Source organism: Mauremys mutica, chromosome 8 (genome assembly GCF_020497125.1).
Source record: "Mauremys mutica isolate MM-2020 ecotype Southern chromosome 8, ASM2049712v1, whole genome shotgun sequence".
NCBI lineage: Eukaryota > Metazoa > Chordata > Testudines > Geoemydidae > Mauremys > Mauremys mutica.
In genome coordinates this window covers 29,513,556-29,533,060 of record NC_059079.1, presented here as the reverse complement: position 1 = coordinate 29,533,060, position 19,505 = coordinate 29,513,556, and the positions used below count along the sequence as shown (strand labels likewise).

General features: G+C 50.8%; 1 protein-coding gene across 14 annotated transcripts in view; it reads left to right on the top strand.

The window, feature by feature from the left end:
• Positions 1-15,831, top strand: part of ODF2L (outer dense fiber of sperm tails 2 like) — a 61,367-nt gene extending 45,536 nt beyond the window's left edge. For 7 of the 14 annotated variants that reach the window (XM_045027480.1, XM_045027477.1, XM_045027469.1 and 4 more), the window contains 2 exons: positions 14,421-14,502; positions 14,803-15,394. In XM_045027480.1, coding sequence (XP_044883415.1) covers positions 14,421-14,502; positions 14,803-14,957 — 237 coding nt within the window. In that variant the 3' untranslated portion in view covers positions 14,958-15,394. Of the gene's footprint in view, positions 1-14,420; positions 15,396-15,647 lie in introns of those variants that run through there. The other 7 variants (XM_045027482.1, XM_045027472.1, XM_045027470.1 and 4 more) reach the window with 6 other exon arrangements.
• The last annotated feature ends 3,674 nt before the right edge of the window (positions 15,832-19,505 follow it).

Genomic DNA, 19,505 nt, shown 5'->3' with positions numbered 1-19,505 from the left:
AGTTAACCCTTGAGGGTTCAGTCAATTGCTAGTTCATTTAGCAGTAAGGCATTCCCTGGGAAATATCCCACCCTCTGACTCCTCCACCTCAACCAAGCTTCACAATCATCATCACTGTGTACCAGTATTAAATTGTTTGTTTAAAACTTTGTGTGTGTGTGTGTGTGTGTGTGTGTGTGTGTGTGTGTGTGTGTGTGTAAAAATATAGTCTTTTGTCTGGTGAAAACAATTTCCCTGGAACCTAACCCCCTCATTTACGTTAATTCTTATGAGGGAATTGGATTCGCTTAACATCGTTTCACTTAAAATCGCATTTTTCAGGAACATAACGACAACCTTAAGTGAGGAGTTCCTGTATACTCTTTGGTTTCTCCCTTAGTCTTGGCAAAACAGCTTTGTTACAAGGGTTGGGGACAAGGAGTCATCTATTCACAGATGATGTTGTTGGAGTGTTTGGGATGATACTTATCTAGATCATTATTTTTATTTTTCATGCTTTGTTTCTTTAATAAACCCATGTCTCCATAACAAGAATCAGTCATAACTAAGGCTGCATGTCTGTCACAGAGGTCACAGAAGTCACAGATTCTGTGACTTTCCATGACCTCCCTGACTTCTGCAGCTGCCAGTGTGGCTGACCCCAGGGCCACCCAAGCAGCTAGCCCTGGGACCAACTGTTAAGGCAACACTGGGACAGCCACACCAGCCACTGCCGCTCGGGCAGTCTCACAGTCAGCCATACTGGCTGCTGCTTGGCAGTCCAGGGGCCAGCCGCATCAGCTGCTGCTCGGCATCCCACAGCTGCTGGCCCTGAGGACTTCCCAAGCAGTGGCTGGTGCCACTGGCCCCACGGATGGCCTGAGCAGTGGTCGATGGGGCTGGCTCCGGGGGGCCCCCAGAGCAGTGATGCCCCAGGTGCCCCCTGGAGCAGCAGCTTCCTGGGAGCACCCCAAAGCAGCAGCACCCTGGGGCCCCCCAGCTAGGATTTAGTCAAGGGTATTTATAGTAAAGGTCATGGACAGGTCACAGGCTATGAATTTTTGTTTATGGCCCATGACCTGTCCATTACTTTTATTAAAAATATCCATGACTAAATCGTAGCCTTAATCATAAGCAACTTATAGAGGCATGTATGTTATTCATACAAAGCAATACAATAGACCCCCATTTATCCATGCCTCCATTATCTGGCTCTCCATATTAACTGAACAGGGCAGCGGGGCTCGGGTTGTCAGTCCTGCCGCTGCTGGGGCTGACAGCTGGAGCCTCGCCCATTCTCCCGATTTATCCAAATTTTTGATTATGCATTCTGGCCTCGGTCTCAATTAATCAGGATTCCACTGTATAGCTATTTCCCAGTTGGCCACGTATTAAACTCCTAGAATACTGGCTTTTTTCAAGGCTGTGTTCTCTGTGGTACTTTTATTATTTCTTTGTAAGTAAAATCTGTTGTTTATTATGCTGGGACAGGGAATCATCTGTCCCTTGTTCTTTTAGCAATAAGTTTTAATGTTTATGATTTTTATTCCTCTAGATCAGTGTTTCCCAAACTTGGGACGTCGCTTGTGTAGGGACAGCCCTTGGCGGGCCGGGCCAGTTTGTTTTCCTGCCGCGTCCACAGGTCTGGCCGATCGTGGCTCCCAGTGGCTGCGGTTCGCTGCTCCAGGCCAATGAGAGCTGCTGGAAGCAGCGTGGGCCGAGGGACGTATTGGCTGCTGCTTCCAGCAGTTCCCATTGAACCACAGCCAGTGGGAGCCACGATCAGCCGGACCTGCAGACGTGGCAGGTAAACAAACTGGCCCGGACCGCCAGGGGCTTTCCCTACACAAGCGGCATCCCAAGTTTGGGAAACACTGCTCTAGAATGCAAATGGGAGTGTTTAACATTTCAAATAACTTTGTTTTCTTTTTCCTTTGTTTATGGACTTGCGTTCGTAAAAGGATTTTGTATGAAGCAATGCATAATTATTGTTTTCCCATTGCCTTAAATTTTTACTCCCTTCTACTTTTGTTTTCTCTCACTGTGTATCTTTTTTTTCCCAGTAGCATAGAGAAATGAAGGAACAAATCTCCACCTGGTACATAGTTCGAACAGCTGAGCCAGGCATTGGTCAGATTAGCCAGTGAAGTCAATATAAATTTACCAGAGTAAGGAGTGAGGGCTATAATGACTCCTCTGCCTTAATGGCTAGAGTAAGTGGTACCTAACAGATCTCAGCATTGGAATGGGATCATTCTGTCCCTTTCCTGATGCCCTCTACAGGAGTCAAGGATCTACAGCTGTGAAGGCATGATCCAGAGGGGCAATTGCAGAAGTAGTATCAGATCTCCTGGAAATACATAGGATTTTGGCAAGCAAATTAATGCTGAATCTGCAAACATTAAGGGCCTGGCCTCATAAAGTGCTGTGCTCTTCCAGCACCCTCAACTCAGATCCCCAGCTTGTGTAAAAGGGATTTCTGAGGGATAGAGAAAGGGCGGAGCAGTAGGATCTGCTGGACTCCTGTCTCTTTACCTACTGAAGTCAAAGGGTCATATAGCTCTCTGTCTTTACTCAGGCAAAACTTGTCTTTACTTAACTAGGTCAGCTGCCTGGTGCCTGGCCTGATTACTTGAGTTGTGTGCTATATGTCCTCATTAGAAGCTGAAGGTGCTTATACCTTGCAGTATCAGATCTTAATTTACCCATGTCTCCAGTCTGCAGTTTGGAGTCCTTATTTATGGGAGAATCTTGGGGACACTTTCCTGTGCGGAGCCCATGGGAGTAGTGTTGGAACCACACTGCCAAAGATTCTGAGGGGCATGGGATGATTATAGAGCCAAGTGTGGAGGCACAGGGATGACCTTGTGCCACTTTGAGGCTCGAAGAACGGTTAGTCCCCCACATTAGTGGAATAATTCCAGGGGAACCTTCTGAGTGAGAAAAGATGTAACCTCCCCAACAGAGGGGGAAAATTCACCCATAGGAGAGGACGACAGATTTCAGCCCCCTACTTGAGTGTTAACAAGGAAGACGTGAGTTTCCTTTGCGACTGCTCCAAATCAGGATGTTCTGTTAGCTGTTTTTATAACTTATTTCCAACATTGTCAGTGTTACCCGAAATTGGGCCAGCTAGTAATCTTAGGGAGGACTAGTGACCCACCAGAATTTGGAAGAAAGCAGCACATTTATTATACTGATAGCTAAGCTCAAAAGAAGGGTTGGGGGAAGGTGTAACAGACCTTTTGAGCATACAGGTTATACATAGCATACAGCTCACGGCTGCTCCTACAACACTCTGCCCCTTGATCTATGATCATTACAGTAGTTGTTGTCGTAGGGCACAGGTGATCTGTTGCAAACAAACCAAACAATCATAACCAGGTGAATATAACTAAAACCATTACAACTGACTAAACACCAGATATAACATAAACACAAATGCAAACAATCACAATCATAATAATTGGGAATACAGTAAAACTATCACAATAATTGGGTACATCGACTAACAAAATGAGGCCCAAGTCTGATGCTGCAATAGCCATCAAACAATAAAAGTCACTGAGGTCAGGATCTCCTTAAGTGCACATAACAAATAAGATTTGTAGGAGTACCACAGTTATCATGCAAAGTTAAACTGATTTGGAAGATACATAGTAACAGATAACTTGGTGAAATTGCTGATACTTAACCTGTACAACTAAATGTCCGTTTATGTGGGCCCTTGAACTACTCTTCAGGGCTTGGGGAAGTAGAACCAGGGTGCATAGAGGAAAGTGTGGAATTAACAATACAAGAAAATGGAACTAACAATACAAATGTATCAATACAAAAATTAACAACAAAATGATTATTAGAGAACCTAACAAAAAATAAACCTGATGCATTGGGGACCAAAGTCTTTAGGACAGAGGTGGATGTGATTGGTAATTTGGTTGGAGATGGGAGAAGTAGAGAGAGGAAAAGGCATTTACCCTGTTTAGTGTAGTATCCCCTCTCTCTCTGGACCCAATGCTAGCACAGGACACCCACCAGAGACAGACACAGAACATACAACACAGAGCACTGAACCCAGAATTTGTCACAATACTATAACCTTGGTATTTCTATAACTCTTCAGCTGGTACCAGCTCCCCTGATGTTCTGGTTCGGAAGCTGAAAGATAGCTTAGAAACAAATTAGCACAGTGCTCCCACCGCAGCAGACTGTGCTCGTTTGAGTTGTCCGCAGGGTACCCATTTTCCCTCTGGGATATTATCTATGCCACCCAGGGCTTTTGCTAACTCTATTGCTTGCGCAGGAGCCAACTTGGTCTCTGCCACAGTGTGTCCAGTACTTGGGGCTGCCTCGCACCCTGCGGGCGCAGGCCCATAGTTGCAGACCACCCTCCGGACCGCTGCAACACCGTGTCTGGGGTCTGGCCATCCGGGGTCCGGATCTGGGGGATCCGTATCATACCAGATATCCCCATCCCAATCATCATATGGTCCCACACCACCCTGGGCTTTCACCCCAATGGCGGCGACCCGGGCTGAATAAGCCCCCGGGGCCCTGTTCTCCTGGGTGGACCCCTCCAGGACCAGATCCTTCAAGCAGGTAACTGCCTGGCTCAGAGTGGCATTCTCTACTTTCACCCGCTCCAGCTCCTCCTCCTCTGCTGCCGCCACCTGTAATACGGCTACAGAGAGGGAAAACACCTGGGTGCTAGCAGTCAGAGCCTGCGCCTTCCACATATCCTGTTCCTTCTCCAACGCATTACATCAGTCCTTGAGTGAATCTGTTTCAGTGGCAAGCTGACTTTTTGCCACCTGCCATTGCCAGCCTGCTTTTCACAGCAGCCAGGCGGTTGCATGATCCAGTCCCACCTTGTTGGGACTATATATAGTACAGATTTATCTAACATGAGCTCTAGTTCAGGAATTGTACTCCCAGGTGGAACCCCTCTAGCATCCAGGGGTCTGCCCTTTTCTTTTGGAGCCCTTCTAACAACACCCCTGGCGGCGGCACAGCTCCCCAAGGGGAGGATGTCTTCTCGCTCAGGCTGCTTCGCCTTTTTCTTCCCCTTGCCCACAGTGGCATACTTAGTAGCGGCGTCCTTTTCTCCCTGCAGCAGGTTGCTAGCCTACCACTTTTTCATTCAGCCTCGAGCTGGACCCACTCAAGAGACTACCGGAGGGCACCAGGGGACCCTATTCTTGGGTCAAATCCTCCACTAAGCTGCCTGCATTGTCCACCAGTAATGTTAACCGAAATTGGGCCAGCTAGTAAGCTTAGGGAGAACTAATGACCCACCAGAGTTTGGCAGAAAGCAGCACATTTATTATACTGATAGCTAAGCTCAAAAGAAGGGTGGGGCGGGGAAGGTGTAACAAACCTTTTGAGCCTGCAGGTTATACATAGCATACAGATCACTGCTGCTCCTGAAACCGTCAGCATTCATCATTCCTGCTCTTCCCTCTCCCCCCCGCCACTCCCCTTTGGTATTTCTATTTCGGGCAGGGTGTTCTTGTCCTCTTTTTTGTTTTTTCCCATTCTGAAAAGTACCTCTAAAAATCTATCCATGATACCTATACACTTCTTCATTTTTTATGAGCCTGATCCTGCTTTTGTTGAAACCAATTGGAGTTCTGACATTGAGGTCAATGGGAACGTAGTCAAGCCTCAAAGCATGGATTTATTACAACTTGCTTAGCTTTATAAAAGAATTGAAGTCACATGACCAGAGACTTTCCCATGCATTCTAAATTATTTTATCTTGTAACTCCACTTCCAAATCTCCCACCTGGGTCTAAAACCTTTCAGATAAGGACTATAAGTCATTGCTATTATTTTTCAGCAGAATCTCTCTGATACCTCTATATCAGGTCTGTAGTATACTTTTCAATGGTTTCCATTCTAGAAGTATTTAGGTGCCAGTTCAAAATAAATATGAAAAGAGAATTATTTATGCCTGAGGGGAGCATTCTGAACAAAAACAAAACATATACATTGTTCACCTTCTCCAGTTACATATCCATAAAATTGGGAATACAGTTATGGAAAGGAAAAACAAAAATCATATTGTTTTATTCTTCTTCGAGTGATTGCTCCTATGCATTCCAGTCAGGTGTGCGCGCCGTGCGTGCACGGCTCTCCGGAACATTTTTACCCTAGCAACTCCGGCGGGCCGGCTGGGCGCCCCCTGGAGTGGCGCCGCTATGGCGCCGGATATATACCCCAGCCGGCCCGTCCGCTCCTCAGTTCCTTCTTACCGCCCATGACGGCCAGTTGGAACTGTGGAGTGATCTCTGTCCTCCACAACCCTAGCTCTCGCTACTTTTTCCTGTATATAGTTCTTTCATTACTTAGTGTAGATAGTTCTGTTAGTTAGTTAGTTAGTTAGTTTAGGATAAGGATAAGGGGGGCTCCCCCTCCCTTTCCTCTCCCGGTGCGGGCTCATGCCCAAGGCACCGGGCTTTAAGCCCTGCGCATCTTGCCAGCGGCCTATGCCTGTCGGGGATCCTCACGACTCCTGCCTCCGTTGCCTCGGGGAGAGTCACAGGACAGATAAGTGCCCTATCTGCTCCGCTTTCAAACCCCGGACGCGTAAGGAGCGGGACATTAGGTTAAAGCAGCTCCTAATGGAGGCGTCGCTCCTGCCCCCGGCACCGTCTGCGCCGGCACCGAAGACTACATCGGTGTGGAGCGCACCGGCGGCCCCGAGCCGCTCCGGCACCGAGGCTCCGCGACCTCAGCCAGCGGCACCGAAGGCCCGGCACCGCTCCCTGTCGCCATCAAAGAAGCGCAAGCCGGCGAAGGCAGCTGCCAAGTCCCACGCTGAGGGCCCAGCAGCAAAGGCGATTACGTCACCTGCGGTCTCCGCTGTGGCCATGCACAGGACGTGCACCGGGCCGTTGACTCCGGCGCCGCAAGGGCCGTCGAGTCCGGCACCGCCATGCTCCCCGGCACCGTCCGCGGTTGAGCTTCTGCTGCCATCCACGCCTGAGACTTTCTCTACGGCGCGCGAGTTCATAAAGCTCACAGAGGCACCGAGCCTCCGGCCCCCGGCACCGCCGGTGCGGGCTGTTGTATCGGCGGGAAAGCCGGCGATGACGCTCCGGCCCCCCTCTCCGGACGGATGGCACAGACGGCGCTCCCGGTCCCGGTCTCGTTCCCGGTCCCAACGCAGGTCACCATCTCGCCGCTCAAGATCCCGGCACCGCTCACCATCGCGGTACCGGTCGCCGTCCCGACGCCGGTCGCAGTCCCGGTACCGTTCAACATCGCGGTACCGGTCGCACTCCCGGCGTCGCTCCAGGTCCCGATCGCCTTCGCGACGGCACCGACGGAGGTCTGCTTCCCGGCACCGATCCCTGCACCGTGCCTCGCGCAGCTGCTCCCGGCACCGCAGGTCCGGATCCCGGTCGAGCTCCCGGCACCGGTCGAGCTCCCGGTACCGCGGCGGACGTTGGTCTTGGTCACCATCCCGATACCGTGATCCTCGGCACCGATCCTCGGCACCGTCCAGGGCCAGACTGCCCTTTTCCACAGCGCAGTCCGTCAGCGCCTCCGCACCCCCATGGCCATCCCGCCCCGCGTCGGTCGCTTCCGGGGCAGACAGCAATGGGCACCTGCCACCTACTCCGCAGAGCCAGCCTCAGGGTGCACAACAGTGGGGCTTCTGGGTACCCTGGGCCTGAGTCCGGCACCGCCATGCTCCCCGGCACCGACCGCGGTTGAGCTTCGGCTGCCATCCACGCCTGAGACTTTCTCTACGGCGTGCGAGCTCATAGAGCTCACAGAGGCACTGAGCCTCCGGCCCCCGGCACCGCCGGTGCGGGCTGTTGTATCGGCGGGAAAGCCGGCGATGATGCTCCGGCCCCCCTCTCCGGACGGACGGCACAGACGGCGCTCCCGGTCCCGGTCTCGTTCCCGGTCCCAACGCAGGTCACCATCTCGCCGCTCAAGATCCCGGCACCGCTCACCATCGCGGTACCGGTCGCCGTCCCGACGCCGGTCGCAGTCCCGGTACCGTTCAACATCGCGGTACCGGTCGCACTCCCGGCGTCGCTCCAGGTCCCGATCGCCTTCGCGACGGCACCGACGGAGGTCTGCTTCCCGGCACCGATCCCTGCACCGTGCCTCGCGCAGCCGCTCCCGGCACCGCAGGTCCGGATCCCGGTCGAGCTCCCGGCACCGGTCGAGCTCCCGGTACCGCGGCGGACGTTGGTCTTGGTCACCATCCCAATACCGTGATCCTCGGCACCGATCCTCGGCACCGTCCGGGGCCAGACTGCCCTTTTCCACAGCGCAGTCCGTCAGCGCCTCCGCACCCCCATGGCCATCCCGCCCCGCGTCGGTCGCTTCCGGGGCAGACAGCAATGGGCACCTGCCACCTACTCCGCAGAGCCAGCCTCAGGGTGCACAACAGTGGGGCTTCTGGGTACCCTGGGCCTGAGTCCGGCACCGCCATGCTCCCCGGCACCGACCGCGGTTGAGCTTCGGCTGCCATCCACGCCTGAGACTTTCTCTACGGCGCGCGAGCTCATAGAGCTCACAGAGGCACCGAGCCTCCGGCCCCCGGCACCGCCGGTGCGGGCTGTTGTATCGGCGGGAAAGCCGGCGATGATGCTCCGGCCCCCCTCTCCGGACGGACGGCACAGACGGCGCTCCCGGTCCCGGTCTCGTTCCCGGTCCCAACGCAGGTCACCATCTCGCCGCTCAAGATCCCGGCACCGCTCACCATCGCGGTACCGGTCGCCGTCCCGACGCCGGTCGCAGTCCCGGTACCGTTCAACATCGCGGTACCGGTCGCACTCCCGGCGTCGCTCCAGGTCCCGATCGCCTTCGCGACGGCACCGACGGAGGTCTGCTTCCCGGCACCGTTCCCAGCACCGTGCCTCGCGCAGCCGCTCCCGGCACCGCAGGTCCGGATCCCGGTCGAGCTCCCGGCACCGGTCGAGCTCCCGGCACCGCGGCGGACGTTGGTCTTGGTCACCATCCCGATACCGTGATCCTCGGCACCGATCCTCGGCACCGTCCGGGGCCAGACTGCCCTTTTCCACAGCGCAGTCCGTCAGCGCCTCCGCACCCCCATGGCCATCCCGCCCTGCGTCGGTCGCTTCCGGGGCAGACAGCAATGGGCACCTGCCACCTACTCCGCAGAGCCAGCCTCAGGGTGCACAATAGTGGGGCTTCTGGGTACCCTGGGCCCAATACGACACTCAAGGGGTACCCTTTCCTCCAAGAGCCCCTGCCTCCGAGTGCAGGGTACCGGAGGCCACCGTCAGCCGACCGCCCCCTTCGCCACCGAGTTCGGTTTCAACATCGCGGTACCGCCTGACCCCCAGAGGCATCCTCAGCCCGAGCCAGCCGATCAACCGCTGGAAGATCCACCCACGGAGGCTGTCATCCAGGGCTTGTCCTCGTCGTCGTCACCAGACGAGGCGGTGGCTGGAGCATCTGCCAAGGATCCTCCACCGATAGACTTGAAGGCCCACCAAGACCTCCTTTGCCGCGTGGCGAAGGCCATAGATCTCCCCGTAGCAGAGGTCCAGGAGGATGAGGACCCCGTCACGAATGTCATTGGTGCGGAGGCTCCAGTACGGGTGGCCTTACCGTTCATTCGGACAATCCAGAAGAACGCCACCACGCTCTGGCAGTCGCCGGCATCCATCCCTCCTACGGCCCGCGGGGTCGAGCGCAAGTACTCTGTCCCACCTACGGGCTATGAGTATTTGTATACTCACCCGACCCCAGACTCGTTGGTCGTGCAGTCGGTCAACGACAGGGAGAGGCATGGTCAACCCGCCCCTGTGCCAAAGTCGAAGGAGGCGCGGCGAATGGACCTGTTAGGCCGTAAGGTCTACTCGGCCGGAGGCCTGCAACTTCGCATCGCCAACCAGATGGCCCTCCTCGCCAGGTACACGTATGACATCATGGTGTCCCTGGCGAAGTTTACAGAGCTGCTCCCAACAGCCTCCCGCCAAGAGTTCTCGACGATGTTGGATGAGGGGAAGAAATCTTGCAGGTCCTCCATCCAGGCCGCCCTTGACTCCGCGGACTCGGGAGCTCGGACCCTAGCCTCAGGAGTGACGATGCGGCGCATCTCCTGGCTGCAGTCCTCCACACTGCCACCGGAGGTGCAGTACACATTGCAGGACCTGCCATTTGACACCCAGGGTCTCTTTTCCGAGAAAACTGATGCCCGGATCCAGACCCTGAAGGACGGTCGCGTAGCGATCCGCACCCTTGGGATGCACAGACCGGCTCCACAGCGCCGGTCCTTCAGGCAGCAACCCTCACGTCCTTTCTCTCAGCATCGGTATCGCCCTTACAATAGCAGGCGACCGGGCCAAAATCGCCGTCGTCCATCCGGCAACAGGCGCAACCAGACCCAGGCCCCTTCCAAGGCCCCGCAAGGCTCCAAGCAGGCCTTTTGATGGGACACCCGAGGACGGCCCATCAGTCTCTCCACCGGATCCTACCCTTTTGTTTTGCAACCGCCTCTCCCATTTCTTTTCGGCGTGGTCCCATATAACTACGGACAACTGGGTGCTCCAAACAATCCAGTTGGGATACCACCTTCAGTTTGTTTCGCCCCCCCCCTTCCCACCCTCCCTCCCTGTCCCTCTTCAGGGACCCCTCTCACGAGCAATTCCTCTTACAAGAGGTCCAGACTCTGTTGAGCGTGGGTGCCATAGAGGCAGTGCCTCAAGACAGGCGGGGCAGGGGATTCTATTCCCGATATTTTCTAATCCCCAAAGCGAAAGGAGGGCTACGTCCTATACTGGACCTTCGAGAGCTAAACAAGTATCTGCTCAAGCCCAAGTTCCGCATGGTCCCCTGGGGACCATCATTCCCTCTCTGGATCCGGGAGACTGGTTTGCCGCCCTCGACATGAAGGACACGTACTTCCATGTCGCGATCTACCCTCCCCATCGACGCTACCTGCGGTTCGTAGTCAACAACGTTCACTACCAGTTCGCAGTGCTACCATTCGGCCTATCCACCGCACCGAGGGTGTTTACCAAATGCATGGCGGTGGTTGCCGCAGCCCTCCGCCGTCGTCAGATACACGTCTACCCGTATCTCGACGACTGGCTGATTCGCGGAAAGTCTCAGCGGCTGGTAATGGACCAGATGACAGAAATCCTGTTCCTCTTTCAACGACTCGGTCTTCTCATCAATGCCGAGAAGTCCTCATTGATTCCGTCGCAGCGGGTGGAGTTCATTGGAGCGGTTCTCGACTCCACGTTGGCCAGGGCCTGCCTGCCACGATCGCGGCACCAGACAATGGTCTCCATCATCAGAGACCTCGTCACCTTCCCTACCACAACAGTGCGATCCTGCCTCCGCCTCCTGGGCCACATGGCATCCTGTACGTATGTCACCGCGTACGCGCGGCTCCACCTACGCCCGTTCCAGTCCTGGCTAGCGTCAGTGTACCGGCCGCATCGAGATCCCATCGAAGTGGTGGTCACAGTCACCAAACCGACCCTCGAGTCCCTCAGCTGGTGGCTAGACCCGGAGGTCGTGTGTGCGGGAGTCCCGTTCCACCCTCCTCGCCCATCCGCCACTCTGACCACGGATGCCTCAGCGCTCGGCTGGGGAGCTCACCTGGGCGACCTACACACCCAAGGCCTTTGGTCACCCCAAGAGCTCGCTCTACACATCAACATCCGCGAGCGGCGAGCGATCCGTTTGGCGTGTCACACCTTCCGCACCCGCCTGCAAGGCCGCTGCGTGACAGTGTTCACGGACAACACGACGGCGATGTTCTACGTGAACAAACAGGGCAGAGCCCGCTCCTCCCTGCTCTGCAAGGAAGCGATGCTCCTGTGGGACTTCTGCGTGACCCACTCCATTCACCTGGAAGCGTCCTTTCTTCCGGGAGTGCAGAACACGCTGGCCGACCGTCTCAGCAGGTCGTTCCTCTCCCACAAGTGGTCTCTCCGTCCCGATGTCGTGCACACAATCTTCCAGACGTGGGGGTTTCCCCAAGTAGACCTATTCGCGTCCAAGGAGAACAGGAAGTGCCACCTGTTTTGCTCGTTCCGGGGTCGCTCACCGGGCTCCCTGTCGGACGCCTTCCTTTACTCCTGGAAGGATCACCTCCTCTACGCCTTCCCTCCGTTCCCGCTCATACACCGAGTGCTACAGAAGCTGCGGAGGGACAGAGCCCACGTCATACTTGTAGCTCCGGCCTGGCCGAGGCAGCATTGGTACACCCTGCTGCTAGAGCTCTCCGTTCGGGATCCCATCCCCCTTCCGTTGTGGCCGGACCTCATCACACAGGACTTCGGCAGACTCCGCCATCCGAACCTGCAGTCCCTCCATCTTACAGCCTGGTACCTGCGTGGTTGACCCACGCAGAGCAGGGCTGTTCGGCGGCAGTACAGCACGTCCTGCTAGAGAGCAGAAAGCCTTCCACTCGCTCCACCTACCTTACAAAATGGAAGCGATTCGCACTCTGGTGTGACCAACGAGGACTCAATCCATTCGTAGTCCCTGTCCCTACCATCCTGGACTACCTCTGGTACCTTAAGGAGCAAGGTCTTGCGGTCTCCTCCCTGAGGGTACACCTGGCAGCAGTGTCCGCCTTTCGTCCATCTGTGGAAGGTCGGTCCATCTTCTCCAACCAGATGGTTTCCCGCTTCCTTAAAGGCCTGGACCGCTTATACCCGCCGGTGCGGCGTCCTGCCCCGGCCTGGGATTTGAACCTCGTCCTGGCCAAGCTTATGGGTCCGCCCTTCGAGCCTCTGGCCACATGCTCTCTGCTCTACCTCTCCTGGAAGACAGCCTTCCTCGTCACAATTACATCAGCGAGACGAGTCTCAGAGCTCCGTGCTCTAACGGTTGGTCCTCCATACACCGTCTTCCATGGAGACAAGGTGCAGCTTCGACCACATCCGGCCTTCCTCCCTAAGGTGGTGTTGGCCTTCCACCTCAACCAGGACATTTTCCTCCCGGTTTTCTTCCCGAAGCCGCACACCTCACTTCGTGAGCAACAGCTGCACACCCTGGACGTCCGCAGGGCGCTTGCCTTTTACGTCGAGCGGACGAAACCCTTCCGACGCTCGACCCAGCTGTTTATCGCAGTCGCCAACCGCATGAAGGGCGAGCCGGTCTCCTCACAAAGGATTTCCTCCTGGGTGACGGCATGTATCCGCACATGCTACGAGCTTGCTCGCGTCCCCCCATGCCACCTCACCGCTCACTCCACAAGGGCGCAAGCCTCGTCGGCTGCCTTCCTGGCCCATGTCCCCATCCAGGACATCTGTAGAGCGGCTACCTGGTCTTCTGTCCACACCTTCGCCTCCCACTACGCGTTGGTGCAGCAGTCACGAGACGACGCAGCCTTCGGCTCCGCGGTTTTACACTCCGCCACGTCTCACTCCGACCCCACCACCTAGGTAAGGCTTGGGATTCACCTGACTGGAATGCATAGGAGCAATCACTCGAAGAAGAAAAGACGGTTACTCACCGTAGTAACTGTTGTTCTTCGAGATGTGTTGCTCCTATCCATTCCAGACCCGCCCTCCTTCCCAACTGTCGGAGTAGCCAGCAAGAAGGAACTGAGGAGCGGACGGGCCGGCTGGGGTATATATCCGGCGCCATAGCGGCGCCACTCCAGGGGGCGCCCAGCCGGCCCGCCGGAGTTGCTAGGGTAAAAATGTTCCGGAGAGCCGTGCACGCGCGGCGCGCACACCTGACTGGAATGGATAGGAGCAACACATCTCGAAGAACAACAGTTACTACGGTGAGTAACCATCTTTTCCTGTTACCATGATGCTGGAAACAGGGCAGGGCTTAAGAAGGTAATTTTGTCTTTAGTTCACTTTAACCTGATTATTTCATATAATGTTAGAATTAAATCTAAATGTTACAAATGACTCAAAAAAATAAGAAAAATGTTTATTTTAAGTAACTCACATCTGAAATCGTGTTATGATAGGCATAAAAGAAAATCCAAAAAATGGCTATTGTTTAATGTAACAAATTACCATATATGGATCTAATAAACAAGTAAACGGTGTTATCATTCACCCTTTATTTTAAAGGGTAACATAGGCCACAAAAATCAGGCTGCATTAAAGATCAGTAACAGATGTTCTCATTAAAAAAATAAGCATGAGAGTTTTGAGTTTGTATTGGAATTAAGGTGCCACAAATCTTTAATGATGGAAATGCAAAATGTTCGACAGTTGCTGTAAAGAATATCCCAGGACTCATGTCCTTTTTTAAGAGTATAAAGTTACTCAAACAGATCAATTTGTGCTCAGGAGACATAATGTATAGGTTCAAGATTTTGGGGTCATTTTGAAGGTCTTGCGTTTGTGTGGAGTAAAATTTTAGGGAATGACAGACACGGTTATAAACTTGAAGTACTAGTCTTACTATATTTTTATTTTGTATTTTATTTCTAACTTGCATCCCCTTTCCCTCTTTTTCTTTAGAGAGAGAAACATCAGGAAGTATGTTTGAAAGAATTAGAGCACACTCTACAAAAATCAGAAAACCAGAACCACAGCATCCACAGTTATGTACAGTTCTTGAAAAACTCATATGTAACAATGTTTGGCTGATTTCTTTAATTTAGAATATTTTAAATATTAAAGGGCAGAATGTCCTTAACTCTCAGTGAAGTCAATGGAAGTTGAGGACATTTTGCTGGATTGAACCTTGTATCATTGGGGCTTCATAGCGAAATTCTTGCTCCAAGTTTTGCAGAATTGAGCCTACCCTGATGTATATACACTGGTTGATCATGTTCTGAACGTTTACATGGTATTACTAATCTAAAAATGGCATTACTAATCTTCATTTCTTGAACAATAGTGAAGGAAAAACTGTGCAATCTCCATGAAAGATGTGTTCCTGTTATTCAATGTACTTCCATTGCTGTAGAAATCTCACTGGATTCAATTTGCATTCCAGCTACCATGATGGTAATAGAAATACTATTCTTAATATTTTGTATATGTAATATATAATTGAAAGAAAATCCATTCAAATTATCATGTGGAGGCACTAAATGTGATGACAATCCTCCTGATAATGGCCCCAATTCAACAAGGTATTTAAGAATATCCCTAATTTTAAGCACATTAATAATTCATTTGAAGTCAATGGGATTACTCATGTGCCTAAAACAAACCACATGCCTAAGTACCTAGCTGAACTGGGGCCAGTCTGAAGGAAAATCCTGATTATGTAAATTGGTTTTCTATAGCAATAGTATAAAATATTCTTACAGAATTGTGATATAGTTTTTAAAGGATAACAGATTCAGATAACATCTAAACATCTCAATATATAAATTTTAAGTGTATATTAAATATCCTATAAATCTCCTTTTTATATAAAAATATAACTGAAGTTACTTATTTTGTTTTACATGTACATGTTTTAACTATAATCTTTTCTCAACATATAACAAACTACTAGCAATGAAATATTTATTGGTGCATCAGCGTTTTCTTTTTTACTTTGCAATTAGGTATCCATATCAACAAGCTAATGGTATATGAAGTATTATTCTGTTGGTTTACACTCTACACTTTTTAAAAAAAAAAGAAAACTATTAAGTATATTTGATTATTGTGATACTAGCACAGTACTTTCTATTACAATTTTTTGGTTCCCGGCCTTAAAAAACTAACACTAAATTTTCTTTTGATTAGGTTTAACATTTTCCTCCACCACTTCAGAATTTACCTGTTTAGTGATACTGAACGATCATAACCTTTTAAAAAATCATGAGTGAAGAAACATCAAGATATGCGGAAGTAAAATCTTGAATCCAGTACCAGGTTTACTTTTAAAAGCCTAGCACAGTCCAATTAAACCACATGGAGGTCACTGTAGTAAGTGTAGGCTTCTTATTTGATAAATAGTTTAAGAATTTCCAATACATTGCTTTAACCTAGCCTCTGCTATGCAGGAAATTAGAAAAACCTGAACCTTTTGTCTTTACTTTAATGCAATAATTAGAGCCCTGCAAATACGCGGCTATCTGCTTCATATCTGTGGACCATTTTTGCGGGTAGTTGGGCGGATCCAGATACAACCTCACAGGGCTCTATGGATCTGGAGTGGAGACAGAGACGTGTTTGCACAGGGCTGAGCCAAGCTGAGCTGCGCCCATCCAAGTCTCAAACCATTTTGGAGACACTTTGCCTCTTCCCAGCACCTGGTGGGCGGCTTATAAAGTGCAGCCCGGTCCTGAGCCCCCTTCGTGGCAGCGGCGGCGAATGCCTCTCCCTTCCCCCCCCCCCCCCCCCCGCTGGGTCTATGAAGCCAAGAAATACGTCCAGGAAAAGGTAATCTGATTTCCGACAGAGCCCGGAGCACTTTAAATAGGGATAAAATGTATGCTGCCAGGGCTGGGAGTGGTGAGAAGGGAGAGTGAGGGAAATGGGGAGAATCAGTGCCTGGCAGGGGATGGAGAGACCATGAAGGAGAGACCAAGGAGCCGTGCTGCCTGGCTGACGGCTCAGAGAGTGGAGGGATGAAAGTCCATGAGCCAGGGGATAAGCAGGAGCAGGTGAGAAGACTTCGGAGCCCATTCCCATCCTCTTAGGCAGGCCCACGCATGTGGGGGGTGGGGAATCTGAGCCTGGCCCTGGGGCCTCCTGGGCACCATCCTGCCCTCCTGTCCCCTGAGGCGGCAGGCCCCATATCTGACAAGTACATGTTGAGCAGCAGCAGCTGGACTCTGGCGCCGTGTCTCAATGGCAGCACCTAGGGTGAGCAGCTAGCAAGTATGAAAAATAGGACAGAGTGTGGAGTAATAGGAAAAAGCCCTGAATATCAGGACTGTCCCTATAAAATTGGGACATCTGCTCACCCTAGCGGCACCTCTCCTGTGGCATCCAGCTCAGGCAACCCAGGGGGTGCGATGCGCTCTGGGCTGGTGGCCAGCAGCCAGTGGCTGGGGCTGGGCAGCAGATTGGAATCGGGGCTGTCCAGCATTTGCTCGCCATCCACATGCTGGACAGCTCCCTCCTCACGGCCCCTTCTTCAGACCCTGCCCCTTACCCCCAGTCCCTGCTCTCGCGCTTCCTCTTCCCTGCAACACCCGCCCCCCCCCCCCCGAGACAGCTTGCAGATGTGGATAGAGGTACAAGTTGGCTAGCAGATTGTGGGTTGGCTAGCGGGTTGATCCTGGCGGATGCAGATCCACATTTTTGTATCTGCGCAGAGCTCTATCCATACCTATACCTTACCTACCATAGCTAGCTACATGGATTAGTGGAATTGGTGACAATTTCAGAGGCAGAATCTTTACCTCAATGTAGTACACAAGTTTGTATGCTTCAAGTATCACATGAGTATAATACACCTCAGTTGGGTCAGGCTGACTGATGGTGATGCCCTGCTCAGAAAACAATAAGCTACTGAGATATCAGGTTGAGATTGCTGGGCTGGCAGTTAGAAAAATATATCTTTTTTTTACTTGTGAACTGAGAAAAGAAATTATGGAATCAGTGAGGCCCTTATCTTGCAAATTCTTATGCATGCACTTAACTTTATGCCTGTTGAAGCCAATGGAATTACTTATATGTGTCAAGTTAAGCTTGTGCAAGGTAGAGTCTGTGGGACCATGTGTTTTTGTATAAAGTTGCTTATGTGTAAGTATTTACAGGATTGAAGCTTAAGAGACAGTAGCTATGCAGCCCTTTTACCCACATACTTTGATGCTCCTACTATAGGTAGCTGCAACTAGAAAGCACTGAGAGTTTGCCTGAGGCTACTAAATTACCAGCTGATACTCTGACTGTGCTTAAGTATTATTTACTTGGAGGCCAGGATGTGTTAATGCTAAGCAAAAAGAATAACATCTTTTATAAACACATCAGGAGGAAAAATACTAGAGAAAAAAATAGGTCCATAGTAAGTGGTAGGAGGATCAGTGTCCAATGTTGACTCAAATAGCTAAGGTACTGAACTCCTTGTTTAAATCTGTATTCAACCACAAAAAAATAAAGTAAGTTTAGACAGTTCAGAAATGAGGAAATTCTTGTAAAAATAACTGTTCACAAAGAACAGGGAACCATAAGGGAACACTTGGAAAATTTGAACATATAAAAGTCAGCTGGCATGTATGTAAGTCATGCCTTGTAGGTCAGAGATTCTTAAATTGTGTTCTGTGGAGCACTTTATGTGGTCTGCAGAGAGCTGGTTGATCACATGGTGCTAGATCCTTCCCCCTTATTTCTAACTGCTTAATGGTATTAAAAGACAGATAGAAATATATGTAGTTGCCTCAGAGATATTATAGGATTGTAAATTGGAGGGCTGCAGACAATCTGTATATTTACTACACAGAAGAACAAAGTATATTCGCCTATCTTAATGTTGATAACTTGCCTGTCAAAAAATTACTAACCCCGGGCAAGTGAGTAACTTTTTGCATGGTTGAACTAATACATCTGGATAAACAGATATTCAGTAGGAGAAATTTATTGGTGATAGTGACAGCAAGTTGGACATAATTTGTAATGTCAAATGAGAGCAACAAAGGCCAATGCAGTTTTAGGCTGCGTACATAAAGGAACAATGGCCCAGGAAATGAAAGGTCTGTATGACTCCAGTGTAGAGCACCCAGAATATAATGTTCAATTCTGAGCATTTTATTTACAGGAAAATATGGACAAGTGGAGAGTGTTCAGAGAAGATGTTAGGATGCATATGTTACATTGCCAGCCATCAGAATGTTCCCCAAATCTGCCCTTTTTTAAAAATAAGACAGTACAGTTCCCGCCTGTGCTCTTTTATTGCTTCCAAATGGTTTAAACAATTGCTAGATCCAACTGGATAATACTGCTAAATCACATACATCATATGTCTGCTCAGTAGTAAGTGCATGTTGCCTCCACACTGAAAGGGAACATCCTGAGCGTCAGAGAGATGACAACCCAAAGAGGATTTTACTTCTTTATAAAGCATTAGCTATGTGTTACCATTAACATTTGTACATCTTGTATTTTAGAAGGTACCTTTATGGCTTTGTCTCCTTGTTTTTCAGCATACACAGCAGCTTGTGATCTTTATTTTCACATTACAGAATTCAAATGTCTTTATGTGTAGTTCTCTTATTATGAGTCATGTTCATTGGCTTTTTTCTCATACTGCTAGTGGCAAAGTTGACATGTCATTTAGTCAGATCACTAAAATGACGTCATTGTAATGCTTGTACTCAACCTCATGATATGCAGCCACCACCAATGCACTGTGGAAGAAAACTTAATTTTATAAGCAGCTTTTAAGGACACTCTTGACCATATCACAAATCAAATCATATGAACACTGTGTTTATTACCTGGGTTCCAATCGAAGGTAATAAAGTTTGAGGTCTCTTATCCTTTAAATTATTTTATTTGTCCCCCCTTTTTCCCCCCCATGCACGAAAATGATGACAGAGCCTACACCAGGTTCTTCTTTTCCTATATGTATATCTTAACATTCTAGAAGCCCTGTTTGATAGAGATTTGCTATATGTACCTTTTACTGTCATTTTCATCTTTAGAGACACTTCA